At 49.8% G+C, this 18,435-nt stretch overlaps 1 protein-coding gene across 18 annotated transcripts in view; it reads right to left on the bottom strand.

Moving 5' to 3' along the window:
- The window catches only part of DAB2IP (DAB2 interacting protein), a 354,231-nt gene that overhangs the window by 9,780 nt on the left and 326,016 nt on the right, over positions 1–18,435 (bottom strand). For 15 of the 18 annotated variants that reach the window (XR_012155308.1, XM_073314870.1, XM_073314869.1 and 12 more), the window contains 5 exons: positions 16,430–16,631; positions 15,525–15,703; positions 12,521–13,394; positions 9,236–9,388; positions 3,090–3,292 (listed from right to left, as the gene is read on the bottom strand). Coding sequence is in view for 17 of the 18 variants with exons in the window: in XM_073314870.1 (XP_073170971.1) it covers positions 3,090–3,292; positions 9,236–9,388; positions 12,521–13,394; positions 15,525–15,703; positions 16,430–16,631 (1,611 nt within the window). In the remaining variant the exon portion in view is untranslated. The remainder of the gene's footprint in view (positions 1–3,089; positions 3,293–9,235; positions 9,389–12,520; positions 13,395–15,524; positions 15,704–16,429; positions 16,632–18,435) is intronic. The other 3 variants (XM_073314873.1, XM_073314872.1, XM_073314875.1) reach the window with 3 other exon arrangements.

Genomic DNA, 18,435 nt, shown 5'->3' with positions numbered 1-18,435 from the left:
CCCTGGCCATTGCAGGTTCGCTGTGAGTGCTGGCCTGAAGCAGAAAGGCATCAGGCACCCTGTTAGAAAGCCATGGAGCCCGCCAGGCCAGCACTAGTTAAAGTGCAGTGCTAGTTCCCCTGCTCGTCCTTCATCCCTTTCATGCTCATTTCAGTTCTTCAACTTGCAGAGTGGGTCAGCCCTGCACAGCTGCCAGCTCTCTGGTGACCTAGGAGGCTGCCCTAGCAGGGGGGTGAGATTGCTCTGATCACCTGTTTGTGGGATCCAACACCCTGAAAGGCAGTGCCCCTCTGCAGAGAGCATCCAGGTGCAGGAGTCCATTAATTACACGTGCTAGGATCTATACCGGCTCTGTCACCTGCAGCCACCACGCCATTAGTTTGGTAGACTTTTAAATCAGTCTCCTGGGATGGATGATACAGACTATTTCTTCCCTTACTCCTTGACAGCAGAGGAGGCAAAGGGTTGATTTACATCTCGAAAGCTCAGAGCAAGGGGTGAAACAGCAGGCCAAACCAATGGGAAGCTCTCACATCGTATCCCCGCCTTCAGGGAGCACAAAAACCGGTTTTTTCACGTGACATTGCCGGCATTCGCACACACAGCATCCCACTTTCAGAGAACGTGGAATTTCTGCAGTTAAGATCAGAATAGGGCTGGGGCCGTGGAAAATGGCTGGCCCTGAGAGTCTTATTGGTTAAAAAACAAACCAACCAAAACTCTCTGCTCCAATCGTTCAAAACCCTGCTGTTTGCTGTCTGACTGTTAAACTACTCTAGACATGAGCAAGCAAAGGATGAGGTGGGAAGGGAGGGAGCTTTAGAGCAGCTGATTTAGGAGAGCAGCTTAAAAGAAAGGAACGGGTCTAGCTTGGCTAAAGACTATGACATTGGGCCATAACAGCCTATATGTATGTAAACACCATGGAGGCAGAGGGTTACTTGGGATGTCAGCTCGGAGTAATGAGATGGAGAGGAACACTCAGACCTTCCTGACAGTGAGAGATGTCTGCTGGAGACATAATCTCCAAAGGGGAGAGGCAGAAGCCCCATTGCTTTGGGTATAGAAAACAGGACAAAATAATATACTGAAAGGAAAAATCCTACCCTGAGCCCAGAGAGCTGGGCTGGGTTCAGAGGTCTCAACCATCTCTGAATTCTACCATTCCATGAACCAAGCAAATCTATGGATTCCGTCACCCCGAGCTTTAACAGAGACAGGTGCCCCTCCAAAGGGGCAGAGGGTCGCTGGAGTGAAATAGCTGACGTTTGCAAACCTGAGGTTGGAAAGAACATGGGAGCAGGTGAGGGCCCCTCCATTTCCAGCTGGATCCCAGGAAATGAAAAACAGTGAAAAGCTAAAAGTTGCCCAGACTTGCCTGCACCTCAGAAGAAGTTTGATTCTCTTGTAGCTTGGGGTCAGTGCTGATTTCAGAACTACTTCCCTCCCCCAGCCCAAGAAACACAGATTGACTGAAAATGTAGTGCTTTGGTGACTGTGTATTTTGCATACAACAGTGTAACGCCACCGACGACCATGGGTTATGCTAAGGGTTAATCTGGCCCAGTGTCTGAAGTGCTTCAGAGCTGACAGTGCTATGTAAATACCAAAGTACTTTTACAGCCCTGCACCAGGAGCTACATTCAGATAGCCCAAGCCCCTGGAAGCTTAGAGAGTTTTGATTCAGCCCATTACTGAGAAAGGAGCTAGCTGGAAATTTCACACCTGGTTCCAGGTTTAGCCTCTAAACCCACAACCCGCTCTGAATTTGAAGGTTTCCTGGATCCATAGATTCTAAGGCCAGAAGTGACCATTGTGATCACCTCGTCAGACACAGGCCATAGAACATCCCCCAATACTTCCTAGAGCAGATCTATTAGAAAACCAGCCAATCCTGATTTAGAGTGTCACCGATGGAGAACCCACCATGACCCCGGCAGACTTGTTCCAATAGGCAATTACTTCACCATTAAAAATGTATGTCTTATTTCCAGTCTAAAAGAAGGCACAAATTTCCAGGTGGCTGGATCCATCCCGGATTCACACCCTTCACTACTGGGCACAGGGCCAGTTGTTCATCTTTGGACATTAAAGGCCTTGGGCACTGCACCACTCCTGCACGTGAGATGGGACTATAGAACGAGAGGTTTCAGGGCACCATTTCCAGGATATCCTATTGCCAGGCTTGGATGTGGCCATTTTGAGTGTGTAACAAATAGTGTTAGACAGCACTGTCCGTCCTAAAGCACTCTGCAATCTACAGCTAGAGACGCCAGTCCCGCTACGACTAGGGCGACAGAGGGCAGCACACAGTAGTCCATAGTGTACTGCACACCAGTGCCAGGAGAGGAATTATGGCAAAGAACGTTTAGCAGGGACTGTCGTGTTGTTGTGTGCCTGGCAGCACCTAGCACAATGGAGTTCTGCTCCATCACAAGGGCTCCTAGTTGCTACAAACAGTAATTATGCTCTACTCTTACAATCCCCCACCCCTATAATCTTGACTGTTCACACAGATTGAACATATTCACTATGTGGTAGGCCTTCCTCTAAAGGCTCATCAATAGAGGATAACAACCTACTGTTGCAACCAGCTAACAGAAGGTTATTCCTTGCTTAAGAGGCAGAGCGCTGTGCTGAAGACTTGTGATGAACCTTGTTTGTAAGATTTCATTTGAGACACCCACACAATGACCTGCCTCCATTTCGCTACCTCAGAAGAGTTAAACTGGCCCTCATGGGTTCCAGGAAAGCTTGCTGCTCCCCTTCAGCTGAGCTACAGCATCCTGCTTGCTTACTGCTAATGCGGGGTGGGGCTAGAGTTAAAACACAATGAGGTACTAGTGGCTGCCTATTGCTTTAATGTGTAGTTTCTATCACAACTAAATGTATCCATTTTATTAACAATGACATAAACCAGCTTCTGTTCCAGACTCATTGTTTCCTTTAACAACACAATCCCTAATTATTTTTGGGGGGTGAAGGAGAGCTAAAGCTCCCAGGCTCCCAGTTGTCTACATGCAGCCACCTCCTTGCTACAATCATTTAGATGTTGGGGTTTTGCTCTCTCTCTCCGTCCCCCACCATACCTGCTGATGATCCCCTTCATCTGGATCTCTTTATCTTCCTGCTGTCTGCGGAGCCTCTCCTCGCTCTCCTCCAGCCTGGCCTGGTACTCCAGCATCAGTTTCTGGGTTGTCTCTTCCTGGCATTTGAACCTGTTTTCATACTCCTCCAGCTTCTTGTTGGAGATGCGGAGCTTGTCCTGCAGCACCACCAGGTCCTGCTGGTACTGCAGCATTTAAGGAGAAAGCACAAGGCATTTTTATTGCTAGGGCTTTTCCCTCACCAAGACTCTCCAGTAACCCAGCCATGACCGTCTCCTCGCATTAGACTAGCTGCAAACCCACATAGGAGCAACCCTGAATAGCTGCTCAAAACCTTCTCCTCTTCCATCTTCTCCTCCAGACTGCACGAGGAGTGGGGCTGCCCTTCTGCTGGGATGACAGGTCACTAGCAGGTGCAGAGAATGGTTGGTTAGCATAGTTTGGAACTTAAAATGAGGATGCAAGTTAGCTCGACTGACTGGCATATGTATGCGGGCAGCTGCTCAAGCTGAACAGCAGTACAGGGTTAGACACAGCCAGGTGAGGCAGCACTGGTGGGGTTCTGGCTTCAGGCATCTGCTCGTCAGGTCTGTGTAAATCAAGGGGTGGCACTGAATTCTGCACACGCTTGCATCTGAATCCAGTCAGTTGGCATTCTAGGAAAAGCTGCCTTCCTAGGGTTCATACGGCCCGAGTTTAGGGACAACATTTGAGACCTGACTGTCTGGAAGTGAAAGCCTTGCAGGCCAAGCAACAGCTCATTCAGAGCGATCCCTGCCTGACTGGGCACCGGGGCAGCTACAGCCTTGGAGCTCACAGCCCCTGTAGTCAAAGGACAGTGAAAATGCTCATCAAGGAGCCACTCTTCCAAGCCTAGGGCCAAACCCAGCATGAATCCGGCACCGATCCCACTAAATCCAGGCCACGCTACAGGAGCAGGGGCTGGGCTGGGTTTTGGTGGGATGTGCTTAGTTCCGGAATGTGTTACATTTTGTTACCCTGCTGGGTTTTCTGCACAGATGCACCCAGCTTGGAGACCTTTTCAAAAGGAGCGAACCCAGCTCTGGGGGGCTACGTGGAGCTGAAGCTATGGCGGGCATCACCATTAAACACAGCTGGACCCCAGGGTGACTGAGAACAGCAGAGACCACGCGGATCACATGAGCTCAGCGAGTAGCACTTTCGATGCTGAATGGTTATTTGCTTTTTTAAAGGAAGCGTCGAAGCGTTGTAATGAAAGATGCTGGTCTGGCCACCCTAGAGACTGAAGGTCTCAGCACAGACAGTGCCAATGCAAGATTCATCACACTGGCCTCCGCCAAACCACCTCTCTGCAGCCAATTCAATCATCCTCCTTGGAGACTGCCCCCGTTGCCAGCCGCTTTCGGGGTAGGTCTTGGGAGGCTGATACCTGTCCGCTGCGGCCATCAAACTCAGCGCACATGGGCCATCACGCAGCCAGCAAATGATAACCACATTTGGTCACATACCACGGGAGTTACTCTAATTGGGCCCAAACACTCCTATGGGATTTGCTCTAATAAACAACCATCAGATGCCCCCACAGGGCACGGATGCCCCATTGTCCATGGCCAAGCTTTTATTAATGTGCATTTTCCCTAGGAAGCTGGTGCTTCTGAAGCCAAACACATGGCTTAGAGCCAACTCCCACTGAAGTCAGTGGGAGCTGGACTGAGCTCGGAGCAAGGGCTCGCACTGGGCACGACTGATCGGAGACGGTCAGTTGTACACCAGTGCAGTTTTAGATGATCAGTGCAGAAAACTGACTTTCGCTTAACCCACAGGGTCAGAATTTCAACCCAGGGCTCAATGGGAGAGGAGGTAGTGCATGAAGCCAAGACTCCACCTATTGTGCTTTTCATGTAAAAAAAACTCTGAAAAGTTTTTGGTAAAATAAAAGTAAATAGTGGCAAGACTCACAGAAAACAAATGAACAAGTTCAAAACACGGGGGATTTTTTTTACTCAGTAACATTGGATTGAGCTGTGGTAGCTCAGCATTCGGTACAACTTACTGAGACAAAGGAAAACTCCAGTGTACAAATGTGCAACAGAGAAGAGATTTTTACTTTGGAAGGAGTGACTTTTCTCAATTGCTTAAAAGTGCCCTCGCTCTAACAAATTACCAATGATTAATAAGCAAACAGGAACCTGCCATTTTGATGAGCAGTTTAAGGAGTTTGAGACGTTGTAAATACCTGACTAAACGCAGAAGACTTTCAAATCTGAGCTAAGGCAACTTATCGAGTATATTACTGGTTATAATAAATGAAGAGGGCTCTGGTTGCTTTTGCTATTGATTTAGTAAATAGTGGCTACATAGCTGGTAATCTAACCTTTTGTTTTTAAACCTAAATGAACAGAAGGTACTCAACAACAGCTCTGCAAGTCTCCTGCCTCTGCTGAGCATTCAAACGGCAGGCTGCATTTGTGTTCCAATGTACGCCCTCACACAGGGCCTCCTTCCGGGGACCATTAGTAGAATGGCAGCTCTCTCGGAGTGGGAGACGCGAGCCCCATTCACTGATTGGAGATGGCAAGGGCCAGATTCTAGCTGTGTCAATCAGTGCAGCTCCAGTGATGGCAAATTGCTACAGTCATTTCCATTGGCTGAGAAGCGACTACAACCGCGACCCACACAGCTAGGAATTCATGATGCTGAATAATTTTGTGAGCAGCTGGAGTATTCGAATGATGGCAGGCAGAGATGGGAAAGCCCTAGTAGATCCTTCGGCCACGGCAGAAGACAGCTGTGACAAATCACTGTGGTTTTCCTTTAATCAGGTTTTTACAGAGTCCCTGAGACAACACAGTTCACGCACACCACCTGGTGAAGAGGGGGAGACACCAACGCCCAGACAGTGCACAGAGTGGAGTCACTCAGACACGGAGAGATTCCATACCTACCCTACACTTAAAATAGGAGCAGCGTAAGGGAGCTCCAGGGATAGCAGGAGAAGCCTCAGGAGAGCGTGGGAGTCGCTCCTGTCTCTAGAACACTTGTCTCATTGTTGGTTACCATTCAAGTCTTACAGTAATGGGGAGAGAGATTATGCTAATGAAGAACTTTAATGCCAGTGACTGATATGACAACGAAGTAACAAAGGATGCTTCATGGGAATGAGACACCAGGCTCTGGTGGGGTTTGCGTTTTGATATTTTGGCAGGGAGCAGAATTTATTGAAATACCGTCAGACCTCGTAATCCTGACGTGGTCTGTCTCTACCCAGGCGGAGTACATACTGGAGGAGAGCCTGCAGCATCCTGTCCCTCCCTCAGCCTGTGGGTGAAAACATGGTGGAGATCTCTCTGGCAGGGCAGAAAGCCAGTGCCAGAAGCTGCAGAGAGTGGAATTCACTTGAGAGGCCATCTGTTGAAAGATGAGCCAAGGTTGCCACAGAGTTGGTTTGGTGAGAAGGAGTTTAGTGACTACCAGTGGGGAAGTGGCACACGGAGTCTGCTAACTGGGGTACCTTCTGCCTTGTCAGAGTAGTTTGCAGGTGTAAATTAGAGCATAAGCCTTCCAAGTGGTTCCTCACTCACGTTACTCTGCTGCCCAGCTCTCTTGCAGCAACTACACCAGCCATGCTGATCTCCCGTGCTCCATGCTACACCCCAGTGAGCACCGGTTTCACTGGTGACTTTTGAGACCCCTGCTGGACTCTGTGCTAATTACACGGATTCTACTCTACTCTCATTTAGCAGTCGAGATTTTTATAGCCTAAAAATGAAGGCAGCTAGCTGGCTGACCTTTCCCCACACCAGATGCTTTCCTCCGCCCATTTCTTTTCATGTTATAAAGATGCCAAAATGGGGGAAAATCCATTAATAAACTGGGATAAACTTTTAAAAACTACCCAGGGACTTTTTTCTTTTATTTGAAAGGTGGGAGATTTCTCCTTGTGCGTCTCAGTCCCTGCCTGACAAAGGCTTTGGCATGTCACTCAAGTTTAACAGATGACAGCCCAGAGAATGGTGCAGCACCAGAGAAATTAGACAGAGAAAGTCAGTGTTACAAAACTAGAAACATCCCTGTCCCTCAGAATAATACACGAAGGACTAGCGCTCCAAGTTTCAGGTGATAATGAATGGCTAATGGGAGGAAGAATTACAGTTTGTGAGCTCCACTACCAAAGTGCCTCCAATGTCTGGCTGCTGGGAGAGCTTCTTGCAAATTAAAAAGAAAAAGATCCCCCCCCTTCCCCAGTGTATGTGATTTGCACTCTGACTGGTCTTGTTGTGCTGGGCATGAAGCTGCTGGTGTCACCAACGGGCTAACCTGTCACAGACAAAAGTGATGTAATCCTGGTCAGATATGACATAAGCTCTTTGCTTTTCCCTAGTGCCTGATGAAACCTTCCCCTAGTGATCTGGTTTGAGTTGCAGTATCTTCCGCAAACTCTGACTGTAACATCTTGATTTCTAGCTCCACTTGCTCACCAGGCACGCTGGTCTCCTCCTCAGACTGGGCTGGGAGCTGGGGAACCCAGCCAATCCATCACTCTTCCTACAGCGAGGGCCGAGTAGTGCTGAGCAAATAATGGACTTAGTGGCCGAATGGAAAAAGCTGAAAAAATCTGGTTCATTTCAAACCAAAACTGAATCTTTTTGGGTGGTTTTTCTTGCCGAAACAAAAAAAAAATCCACAACCCAAATGTTCATTCGAGTCACACAAAATGTTTCAAATGGCGATTCAACTCGATGTTTCATTTGGAGAAGATTGCTGTGAAATGAGAGAGAGACAAGGTGGGGGAGGGAATATCTTTTATTGGACCAACTTCGGGGAGGGAGGGGGAAGAAACGTTCAAGCTTACACAGAGCTCTTCCTCTTCTTGATCTGAAGCAGAGCTCTGTGAAGCTCCAAGCTTCTCTCTCACCAACAGAAGTTGGTCTGATAAAAGAGATTCACCTACCTTGTCTCTCTAATATCCTGGGACCAACATGCCTCCACCAACGCTGCTTACAACCGTTTTGAAATGAAACCTCCAGAGAGTTTGTTAAGAAAACGTCAAGGCAAAACATTTTGACACTTGATTTTGTTTTTGGATATTCCTGACATCTCACCTGAAATTCACCAATAGCTTCAGTGCCTGGAAAAAACGCATTTTGTGGTGAATTTACTATTTGCTGAACATATTCTGTGCAACTCTAATGCAGAGCTACTCCCTGGCGTGGGGTGCTCAGATTTCACACAGCAGCTAGAGGCTGCGCCTGCCCTGGGAGCCGGAGGTGCGAGTCCCAGCGCGCGTGGACATTCCTGGGCTCGGTCTCCCCGAGCCAGCGCGCCACCGACCACGGCGTAGCGGTGGTAGTAGAGGCAGCAGCGGGTGTCGGCAGGGGCTCGTCGCTCTGAACACACCCCCATGGGTACCCGGCAGATCTGCGCTCAGGACCGCTCGCCTGTGCTGCCACTTGCCGCCGCCCACTTGCCTACTGTGGCTACACTCCTGTCGGCGCGCTAGCCCGATGAGCACGAGCACGTACACCCACTCAAGCTGGGCATCACCCCCTGAGCACAAGACACAGCCTTTGAGACGTTCTTGGAGCGCGACGGGTCTCTGGACTTGGTTACATGGCCTCAACCGGCAGCAAATGGAGTCACGCCAGCCTAACACTCCTGTAACTGGGATCAGAACCTGGCCCCTCTCCTTGGAATGTGCTAATGGCTTTTGTAAGCCTGAATGCTGGAGCTCATCTTGCCCCACCTCCCCTGAGCAAGCCAGGAGAGCTGCCTGCTACTTCCTGCCTTGTTCATTTCGTTCCGTTCTTTAGTTCACTTGGTAAGCCCTGTTCTCTGCAGTGGGGGAGCAGGGGCACTGACATGCACTGCTTATGCTGGCTCTGCTGTGCCCTGATGCTCTAGCTTCTCATACTCGCTCCTGTCCCCTCTGTTCCTCTCTTGCCCTGAGAAGAGGGACAACCCAGTTCGTGAAGCCTGAGCAGGATCCCCAGCATTCTGCCCCTGACGTGCGGCAGGGGAACAGTGGGGTTTCTCCCAGGGCTGCTGAGTCCCCTGGAGACCCCGCCTCACCCCGTGCAGCTCAGTTAAATGACGTTTAAGGAAACTCTCTCTAGTTAGACACTTGTTTCAATCCAGTCAGGTTTTACCTTTTCTGCTTGGCTGAGCTCGTCCTTATTCCTGAGCTTATCCCTGTGCTTGGAATCTGGGTCAATGCTTTCATCTTCTAAAAAGTGCATGTTCATATTCAAAAGCCATGCGGCAGTGCGGTCCAGGGCATTGGGGTTCACAGGAGAAGGGGCCTACAATGAAACATACAACCATAACAAAAGAAAAATCGGTAACAAAAATGGATGTGAAGCTAGAGAGCAAGAGAGTTTCCTTCCAACCAAGCCCAAGGCCCCAGTACTGCTCCGATGGAAAGGAATGGATTAGAGTGCCCGAAGGGGTCTGGGAGAGAGCAAGGACACTGCCTGTTAATGCACCTTATTTATTTGAGCTTATTAATGTCAGCTTGCCTTTATAGGCCCAATTCTGCCACCCTACAAATCCACTGCTGTTAATTGGGCTTCAAAGGGATCTGCTCAAGATCAAGAGGCCCTAGTTCCTGGGCAGCTCTTGCTATTGTCTCATGCCACGTGGCCTGTCAGGGTTCATGCTGCAGGCAGACAGGTTGTGTCTGCTCAGCCTCTGGGTAGAGCTGTTGCTTAACTCTTGAGCTCCTCCTCCATTGAGATGCCTCTTCACCTGCTGCGGAGATTTCACTATAGCCACAAACAAATTTACAAAGTGAAATGCGATTTTTGATCACACTGGGGCCTCCTGAAAAATCTACGGTTCTTCAAAGGCAGGTAGTCACATGAGGGACCCTACAACAACAAACCTTGGGGCTCTGCGTTTCTTAATGCTACAGTGGCTCAGAGAATGGGATTCTTGTAAGTTTCCTTTCGAGGAGAATGCTCTCTAGCCATCTGCACTACAGAAATGCTACTGTAAGCAGTACTCTACCATCAGCAAATTAAAGACACCTGCCCACCTATTGCCCTGGGCAGTGTCTCTGTAAACCCAAAGGCAAACAAAATTGGCTAGAGATTTTCCAACCACATTATAAACTCCAGGAAGTGGATTTCCAGCTATTTTTCCTCCATTGGAGCTGGCTACAAATTGCAGTCAATGATGTCTCAGGCTGAACGTTGTGGGTTAGAGTGAATGTGCTAAGAGGATCCAGGCTGAAAACCCAGACATGTCAGAGACTTGTTCACACCTCCAGCTCCCTCGTCCTTTTAGTCAATCACCAGCAGTATCAGCATGAGAGCAGATCCCTCGCTCTGAGGTGGAAAGCCCTGGATGGAGAATTCTTCATAGGAGCATTTGGGGAAAGTCCTCCCAGCTCAAGTCAGATGATTCCATGATGGCTCAGTGGGAATGGAAACAATTACACTGATGTTACTACCCCTCCCTCTCCTGCCCCTCCAAGTAAATCTTGCCCTCTGAATCTCAGACTTTGAACCTGAAGTTTCAGACTCAGCTCTTGGATTATCTCCCTGCCATAGATGGGCCCTTAGCTTCCTGCCATTTGGGGCGCCTCTGGACTGGGAATTGTGACCACGGCAGAAGCAAAGAATGCAGGTCTCTCAAAAGTGCATGGCCACAAGAGGTGGAGGAAATTGTCCCTATTGTTCCTTTCAGCCCTGTAGAAGATGTTTGGGGTTTTCCAGCCCCGTGAGTGCTGACAAAATGGGGGTCAGCCCTGCATGAATGGTGCCTCCTCCCTCGCTGGGCTTCTTCCTCTGAACATGACCGAAAACCCCGAGTTAAGTGGATTCAAAATTGGATCCACCATGTGAAATAAAATGAGGAAAGAGGCGGTCGGAAGCTCTTCCAATCAGCAGCAGTAAGGGACTCGGGAATCCAAATGACATGGCCACTGAATGGGATGTATTTCCTCTCAAACAGCACTAAGCCCCGTTGAGTGGGATCAAGCAGTTTCATTATGATTGGCATGGACTGTTACTATACCACTCAGATACACAGATAAAGAGGCAGGAGCGGCGTGGCAGGGACTCCTGCTCCCCCGAGGAGAACCTTTTGCGGAGACAAGGAGTGTGAACACAAATTGACCAGAGCTCTGTGAAGGGTCATCACACATTCATTCCACTCAGCATAACAACTCTGGAGCAGCCCCCATTCCCGAACAGGCCCCCAAGTGCTTTGCCAACCTCTCTGCCTTCCCCACATAATGAGTATCGATCCTTATTATATAAATGCTGCTATATGCCCAGCTTGCTAATGCCTACGCCGACAGACAGCTCCGCTGTCCACAGCTGATTGACAAAATGTCTTTTAATGGCCAGCGCTGGTAAAGGGCTCTGTAGAGTCCTTGAAAAAGAAGAGTAATTGTGCACACCTGTCTGTCTCTTGCTTTCAAGTGGGCTGCCTCCGGGGAGCTGTTCCACTGTTTCTGGATTGAGATGGAGGGGATAGTCGTTAGCTAGCCACATCTTTTTTCGGGGTGTTTTTTTGTTTTTTTTAAAAGAAATCTTCATTTGAAGTATCATAAATCCTCGGTGTGTTTCTTTCCCTATGGGATTAGTTCTGAGAAAAAAGATAAGTGCTAGGAAAACTATTTCCACGTGCCAGCCAAACGGGATATGTCCCAGGCATGGGGACAAAGCAGAGTGACCTGCTACTTTTATTATCAGGGCTACATGCAGTGAAATTCACCCTCAGGCAAAGGTGGACTTCAGCTGGCGCACAGTCTTTGTGCACAGGAGGGAATTTCAGTGTTGCTGATTTTGCTGGAATGACGGCTCTTTCCCCTTTTTTCCACCCCTCCCTTTGCTTCCCCTCCCCAAAAATGCATCCATGGGAGATTCTAAAAGGCAAAACTAACAGGATTGGGAGTGTCCAGTCGCACCACGTCCCCAGCGAAACAGCAGCAGGACGGAACCTCTTCCTGAGCGGAGATCAGGTCCTGATCCGAGTCTGTGAGATGGAACTTGACTGACTGTGGCATGGGATGAGCAGTTGGCACGTGCAGGCAAAGCAGTGAGAGGATGGTGGAGCGGAATGGAGGAGAGGCTCTAACCCCATCGCCGCCTGCAGCCCCGAGGCAGTCGCACTCTAGCAGAGGAAACGGACGCAGCAAACTCCGAGAGCAAAAATGTAAACGTCACCTTTTCAGGATGGGCTCTGTCTCAGGCCAGGCTTCGGGCAGGAGCCAACACATGGCCCCCCACATGGGCCAGTGCGGCCTTGCACTGACTCAGCGGCTTGGAGCCAGCCCCACCTCCCCATTCTGCTGCCAGACTGGAAGGGGAGGAAAGTCATGGCCTAATCTCCCAATTCCCTCCAACCATTTGGGGCCTGATCCCCACCCACATCCCTTCCACCCACAAGGCCAGCTTTGCTCGGCATGACCTCCTGGCACTAACCTGTTTCTGCATGGTGCGCGGCTTCATCTCTGGACTGTCGCCCTTAGAGGAGGACGACTGCTGCCGGAGGCGGGCCCCGCTGCCCGGCCAGTCGGGTGAGGAGGACATCATGCTCCCGCTGGAAGGTCTCTGGTACTGAACCGTGTTCAGCAGGGAGGGCGGCGTCCTGCCCCTGGTGACCGGCGGCGGGGGAGGTGGCGGTTGGTCTATCCGCCTCTGGGGGCCGGCGCTGTTCTGCCGGGGCATGGTGGGCTGGCCACCTTTTTCTGTCAGAGAGAGCTGCCGGCGGGCCAGCTCCCCCGTCCGCCGGGTGAAGTCCTCGCTCCCAGCAGGGTTGACGAAGCCATGCTTGTTGGCCGTCAGCTCTTCGCTGTTGCTGTGGGAGCTCAGGGAGCTGTGGCACTCAGAGCCAGAGTCCCCCAAGCCCCGGGGGGACAGCGGGAGCCCGGCCGCCATCTGGTACACCGGGTTCTGGAATGATAAAGGTGCTAAAAGCTGGGGCCTGCCAGGCGCGCTCTCAGAATTGGGCGTGGTGGGGGTCTGGCCTACCCTGCGCACCGTGGCCATGCTAGTCACGTTGTTCTGCTGAGTTCGTGCGGTCCATATGCCCTGTAACTGCCCGACAGACGACTGACTGTCATTGAGGGAATCCGCGGCCCCAGGTGCATTTGCCCCACTGTCCAAAATCCGATTGTCCTGCAAGTCCACCATGGACAAACTCTTGCTGCCATTGGACATCTGCACATCAGGCTCATTGGCCTCCGAGTAGCTGGAGCTCCGGGCGGGAGAGGGCTGAGCCCCAGCAGACCTTGTGACAAAAAACAAGTCCTTGTTTTCAGGGGTCGGAGACGGTAACCGTGTGAAATCTATCAGACTGCGGGGACATAAACGCATAAAGGGGGGGGAGAGGAGAAGAAGAAAGAAGAGCTGTGAATGCTACACTGCAGCAGGCAAAAGTAATCAGCAAAATGAAACTAGCAGGAAAATCAATATAGCCCAGCAGTGTACAGCTAAGCAAACAAGCCAACCCCCCAGGATGCATGTGAGGGGGGTGCAAAACTCGGTCACAGTACTGTTCCCCTGGGAAGAATGGATTAGGGCTAGAGCTGGGCAGAAAATAGAGATTCTGTGCTGGGAAACGTTGAGAGATTAAAAACGGTCCAGATTGACGGCAAAAAGCCAAAATTTCATGGAAAAAAATTGGTGCAATGTTTCCTTTCAATTTTTTGATTTTGACTTCTTTTAAATTATCATGTAATTTACATTTCAAAATGAAAAGTTGTTAAGAACGGACAAACAGGAACTTTTCATTTTGAAAATGTCAAAACAGGATGTTTTACTAATTTCAAAACTTGTTTTTTCTGAAAACGTTTCGAGCCAGGAAATCTGTTGACATTGGCCTTTTCCTGCCAAACATGTTTGGTTTCAACAAATCAGCATTTTCTGATGAAAGAATGTTTAGTGGAAAAATTCATGGCCAGCTCTCATCAGATCCTCTCTGTCAAGAAGAGGCAGTGAGGTTGGATTTGTCAGTGCACTGAGCGTGTGTGTGTAAGCGTGTGAATGCACAGACACACATGTACATGAGGGAGGGGTGTGGGGTTGGGGATGGATGGGTGTTAGTTGTGTATGAGCGAATGAGAGTGTCTGCGTGGGCATGTTGTATGTGGGAGTGGCTGAGAGGTCTGGGAAGATGGGTCTACTTGTGTGAGTGAGAGGCATCGTCCCGATGTGATCCTTGGATGCTTTGTATCACCAGTTACAACCATGCTGACCAATACTGTCTCATTGTTTCCTTGTGCTCCCCTGTCTGTCTGCATCTGTCTGCTGTCTCTTGTCTTATCCTGAGATTGTAAACTCTTTGCACAAGGATCATCTTTTGGTTCTGTTTGTACAGCGCATAGCACGGTGGGGTCCTAGGCACTAGGATAATACAAATAAAAAAACCCAGCAATAATGACGATAATAACTAGCACCAACGTTGACTGCTGCTTTCCAAGGAAAGGCAGAGGCCTCGTCACCCATTCCTCCTACAGTAAACTGACAGAGTTGTGCACCATTGATTTGCGGTGGATAAGGCAAGGGCTTTGCAGTAGTTTCATGTGAATACGTCAGATCAAAGATGCTGCATTTACATTTACGTAGGAAGTATTTGGGCCAGAGTATTTTGTTCAGAGAAATTCTCCCTTGCACAAAATGTGAAGAGCTTTACCCCATGCAGGGAAACATCAGAGATGAAAGCTCTGATTACAGAGCAAGTCCGGCTTCCTCTTGCTGGGTCCCTCACTCCTAATTAGATTGTTCAATAATTTCTAGCTCCCATTTAGAACCTATTTTACTAGTGGAGGCTTTTCATTTGTGTGAGTTCCTGCATCTTCAGCAAATAGGAATAAAACTAGCATTATAACTCTGCAACACGATCCGCTGTTCGACCACCGGGACCGAAATTCCTCAATGAGAAAGCCAAGAAGAGTGTGTTCAGGGACTGGGCCTGTGGGCTATTGCTCAGTGGTTTTACATATATAATAAAAATTAGGCAGAGCAGGCTGAAAACCCCAATAAGCAAACTACCAAAGGGTGAGTGACTGTTAGGGAAACAACCAGTGATTTGGATCTAAATATACTCAGGACCGATCCAGTGCTTTACAAGCAGGATGGGCCCAATCCTGCCTAATTGCCATGTACAGAATTCCCACCGAATTTATTGATAAATCCTCCCGTCCTGCTGCACTTGCACGTGTGCGTGTGTGCACACACACACGCGCACACAGAGTTTTCGGATTGGGCCTTCTCCCATCCTCACACTCACGGGTGGGAAGGAGGAGAGTATTCTATTCCCCAGATTAAGTCTGGCAAACTCCCAGCCACACCTCGCTTTGCCCGGCTCTGCATGCAGCCAGCCGGGTACCACAGGCTGACACTCACAGAGTATTTGCTATTTCCCTGGTCAATGGCCAGGAGCGTCCGTGAAGATTTCCTCCTGAGGTGATGCTCGCTCTCTTACCCAGATAAGTCATTCTCTATCACCATTTTCTGTAGCCCAGCAGAGATGCTGTTGCCAGCATTTGGAGTCGATGCAGTATGGTCAGCTGTGACGGAGACCTGCACACACGCTGGGTTACTGAGCGCAGCGTTGACGTCCCTCAGAATCCGAGGCAGGGGCCCAAGTTTTGTTACAGTGCCCTGAGGAGAAATGGGTACAGAAACGTTATAGGCTGCTTGCTTCCTACACAAAGAGAACCCTGGCCAGCTGTCCCAGGATCTGTAAAGTCTCTCAAGGAACTCTTTCTTAGCAACATTAGTTTCCTCAGTCGGTCAGCCACACTTCTTTGTAGTAGTAGGGGTACCCCTCCTTAACTCGTGTGTGGATCAACAGAGTCTGTACACAGAAAAAAGCAGGTGTGTGTAAGTCTGGTCCAACCGGTCTTGATGGAGACCCATTAATTAAAAACATTTCTTTTTTAAAGTGAAACTAGCTGAAGTCAGGAGGCAAGTTCTGTTCCTTCCTACTGCACGACACTTGCTGAGACAGAGGTGAGGTCTAGTGCTCTGAGCACAGGACTGGGAACCAGCAGCACCTAAGTTCTGATCCCCCCTGCCTCGGTTTCCCCGCTGGATAAGGGGATAATTATACTCACCTGCCTCATAGGGGAGTTGTGAGGGTTAGACAGACAATGTGTGCGAGGCTACAGAAGTGCTAACCATTGCTAGACTACAGAGATCCTGCTACTCAGTTATCCCTTCCTGATAACCAACAGACGTCTTTCTTGTGGATGGTTTGCAAGGAACCGCCGTGTAGTGTGGTGCATGCTAAACTCCCAGTCACTCCCCGCAATCCCAGGAAGTGTCTGACTGAGGTGTGACCCCCGTAGAGCTTGCCCCTCCAGCTCCCCATCTCCCCATGGGTACCTGCTCGAGCTGAGAAATGACCTCCCACAGTAGAGAGTGCAAAGTGGACAATTCCCGGCCCAGGTCGATGTAGCCTTCAAAGCCAGCTGTGTTCGAGATGGTTTCTGGATTGGAAATCTCCAATAGAAATCGCTGCATGTTAGTCCATTCGTGTTCCAGAAACTGATTCATGAAGGACATATACTCCTCTTTGCTGCCAAACCTGCCAAGACAGGCACATGAATCTCAGCTAGAACTTGTGAGTAACGGCGCACAAGTAACCAGCTGTAAACAGCACAGGGAGGAACAGAGCTAATTAGCGCCATGCTGAGCCTTTCTTCCAGCCCTCTGCACCCTTTCCTGTGCCAGGAACCACCGCCATTTGTCCAACTCCTTTGCCTCCCGCTTTGGGGACTGAGATGAAGTGGGGCATTTGACCCAACCCACCCTTCCATACTGATGTGTCTTTGCAATCTAGAAGCAGTCGCTGATCTTGCTGCTTTGAGCCATCTCTGTGCAAATACAATTCCTGATCGATGCTAAACAAAAGCCTCCCCTGGGTCTACCTATGTCTAGCAAATACCCTGGACCCAACGTTCACGGAAGGGCCTGTCCCTCCAGCAGCTAGCCTGGGATCTGGCCTGATACAGCCACTGGAAGTATCGCTACCAAGTCACTGCTAACATGCAGTCCTCTTTCTCCCAATGATCATTGCCCAGCACCCGAATCCCTTCTCCTGCCCTCTGCCGCTCTCTGCGATGTGTGGAGTGACAGCCCGTGGCAGAGCTCCTGAATGCTGCCACCCCAGTGCATTGATAATGTCATTTCTAGTAGCCCGTCTGCCACAGTCTCTGCTGTCTGTGTCAGAGACAGCGTCTGTTCCTACGTGTGAAGGCTTGCAAGGCGAGGATGTGTCTGGCATGAGAATGTGCTGGGTGTCAAGCTCCAAATATGCTCACTGAAAGATGAAAGGGAGACAGGACAGGGATGAAGGCTACAGATTAGGCAAAACTCCCACTGACTTCACTGGGGCCAGCGTACGTGTATTTGCATCGGGGTCCAGCAGCCTCAGGACCAGCCCCTCCCCTCCATGTTGTCTGCTTGGCTCATTTGGGATGGTGGAGCCTAAGAAAAATCATCCCCCACGTGGGGCTGTTACTGCCCAGCATCGCATGCAAAAGGGAGAAGGCAGGCAAGACCTCCTGCTATCAGTGCACTCCTCTACAGAGCTGCTAAGTGCAGTTTAGTTTTCAAAGTGGGAGTAGAAATCTTCAGCCATAGCCCCTTATGCTGGGATCTTGTACGCTCAGTAGGTTCAAGCCTAAGTAGTGGCGGTGAGACCTTGACAGGCAAAGCCAGGGCACCGCGAGCAGTGGCATAGGTGGGACTCTTCCCTCTGAACCACGTCCCAGGGAGCTAGTACCGGGTACTGTACCACTGGAGGTACAAGGTTTGGAATAAGACCTCATCTGACAACCTATTGTTTTGCTCATTTAAACCCCCCGGGGGGGGTGCTCTTTGTACGAGCACGTTCCATTAATCCCCTCGTCTTGGCTAACTCCCACAACACCTCACTGAAATCTGGCAATTTCAGGCAAGGTAGCTTTTACTGATTCCGAACCACTGACTGGTGCTACTCTGTTCCGCCCACTCAGAGGTGGTTGCATTTCAGTGGTGGGAAAAGTGACCTCTCTGAATGGTCTGAAAAGTGTAAGTGCTTTGGGTTCTTTGGCTGAGAGGCACTTTGTCATTGTGCTCCAGTTACATTAAGAGCAGGGCCAAGCGCCTTCAAACAGTTCCACAAGGGAATTAGGGCCTGATCCGGCTTAAATTCACGTCTTTTGCATCACGTGGCTTAAACAGAGGTCATAAATGGAATAAATCTGATGGTCTTAGCCAGGTCCCAAGTTCAAAGTCACGTAACAATTTGGCACAATTAGTGGATTTAACTTGAAACGTACAGACAGGGCAGGTGTAGCCAGGGGAATGCGGAGGGGGAAGTGTGGGGCGACACAAACTGGATTCAT

Source organism: Lepidochelys kempii, chromosome 16 (assembly GCF_965140265.1).
Source record: "Lepidochelys kempii isolate rLepKem1 chromosome 16, rLepKem1.hap2, whole genome shotgun sequence".
Lineage (NCBI taxonomy): Eukaryota > Metazoa > Chordata > Testudines > Cheloniidae > Lepidochelys > Lepidochelys kempii.
The sequence above is the reverse complement of the archived record's forward strand: the minus strand, read 5'-3'. Positions and strand labels throughout refer to the sequence as shown.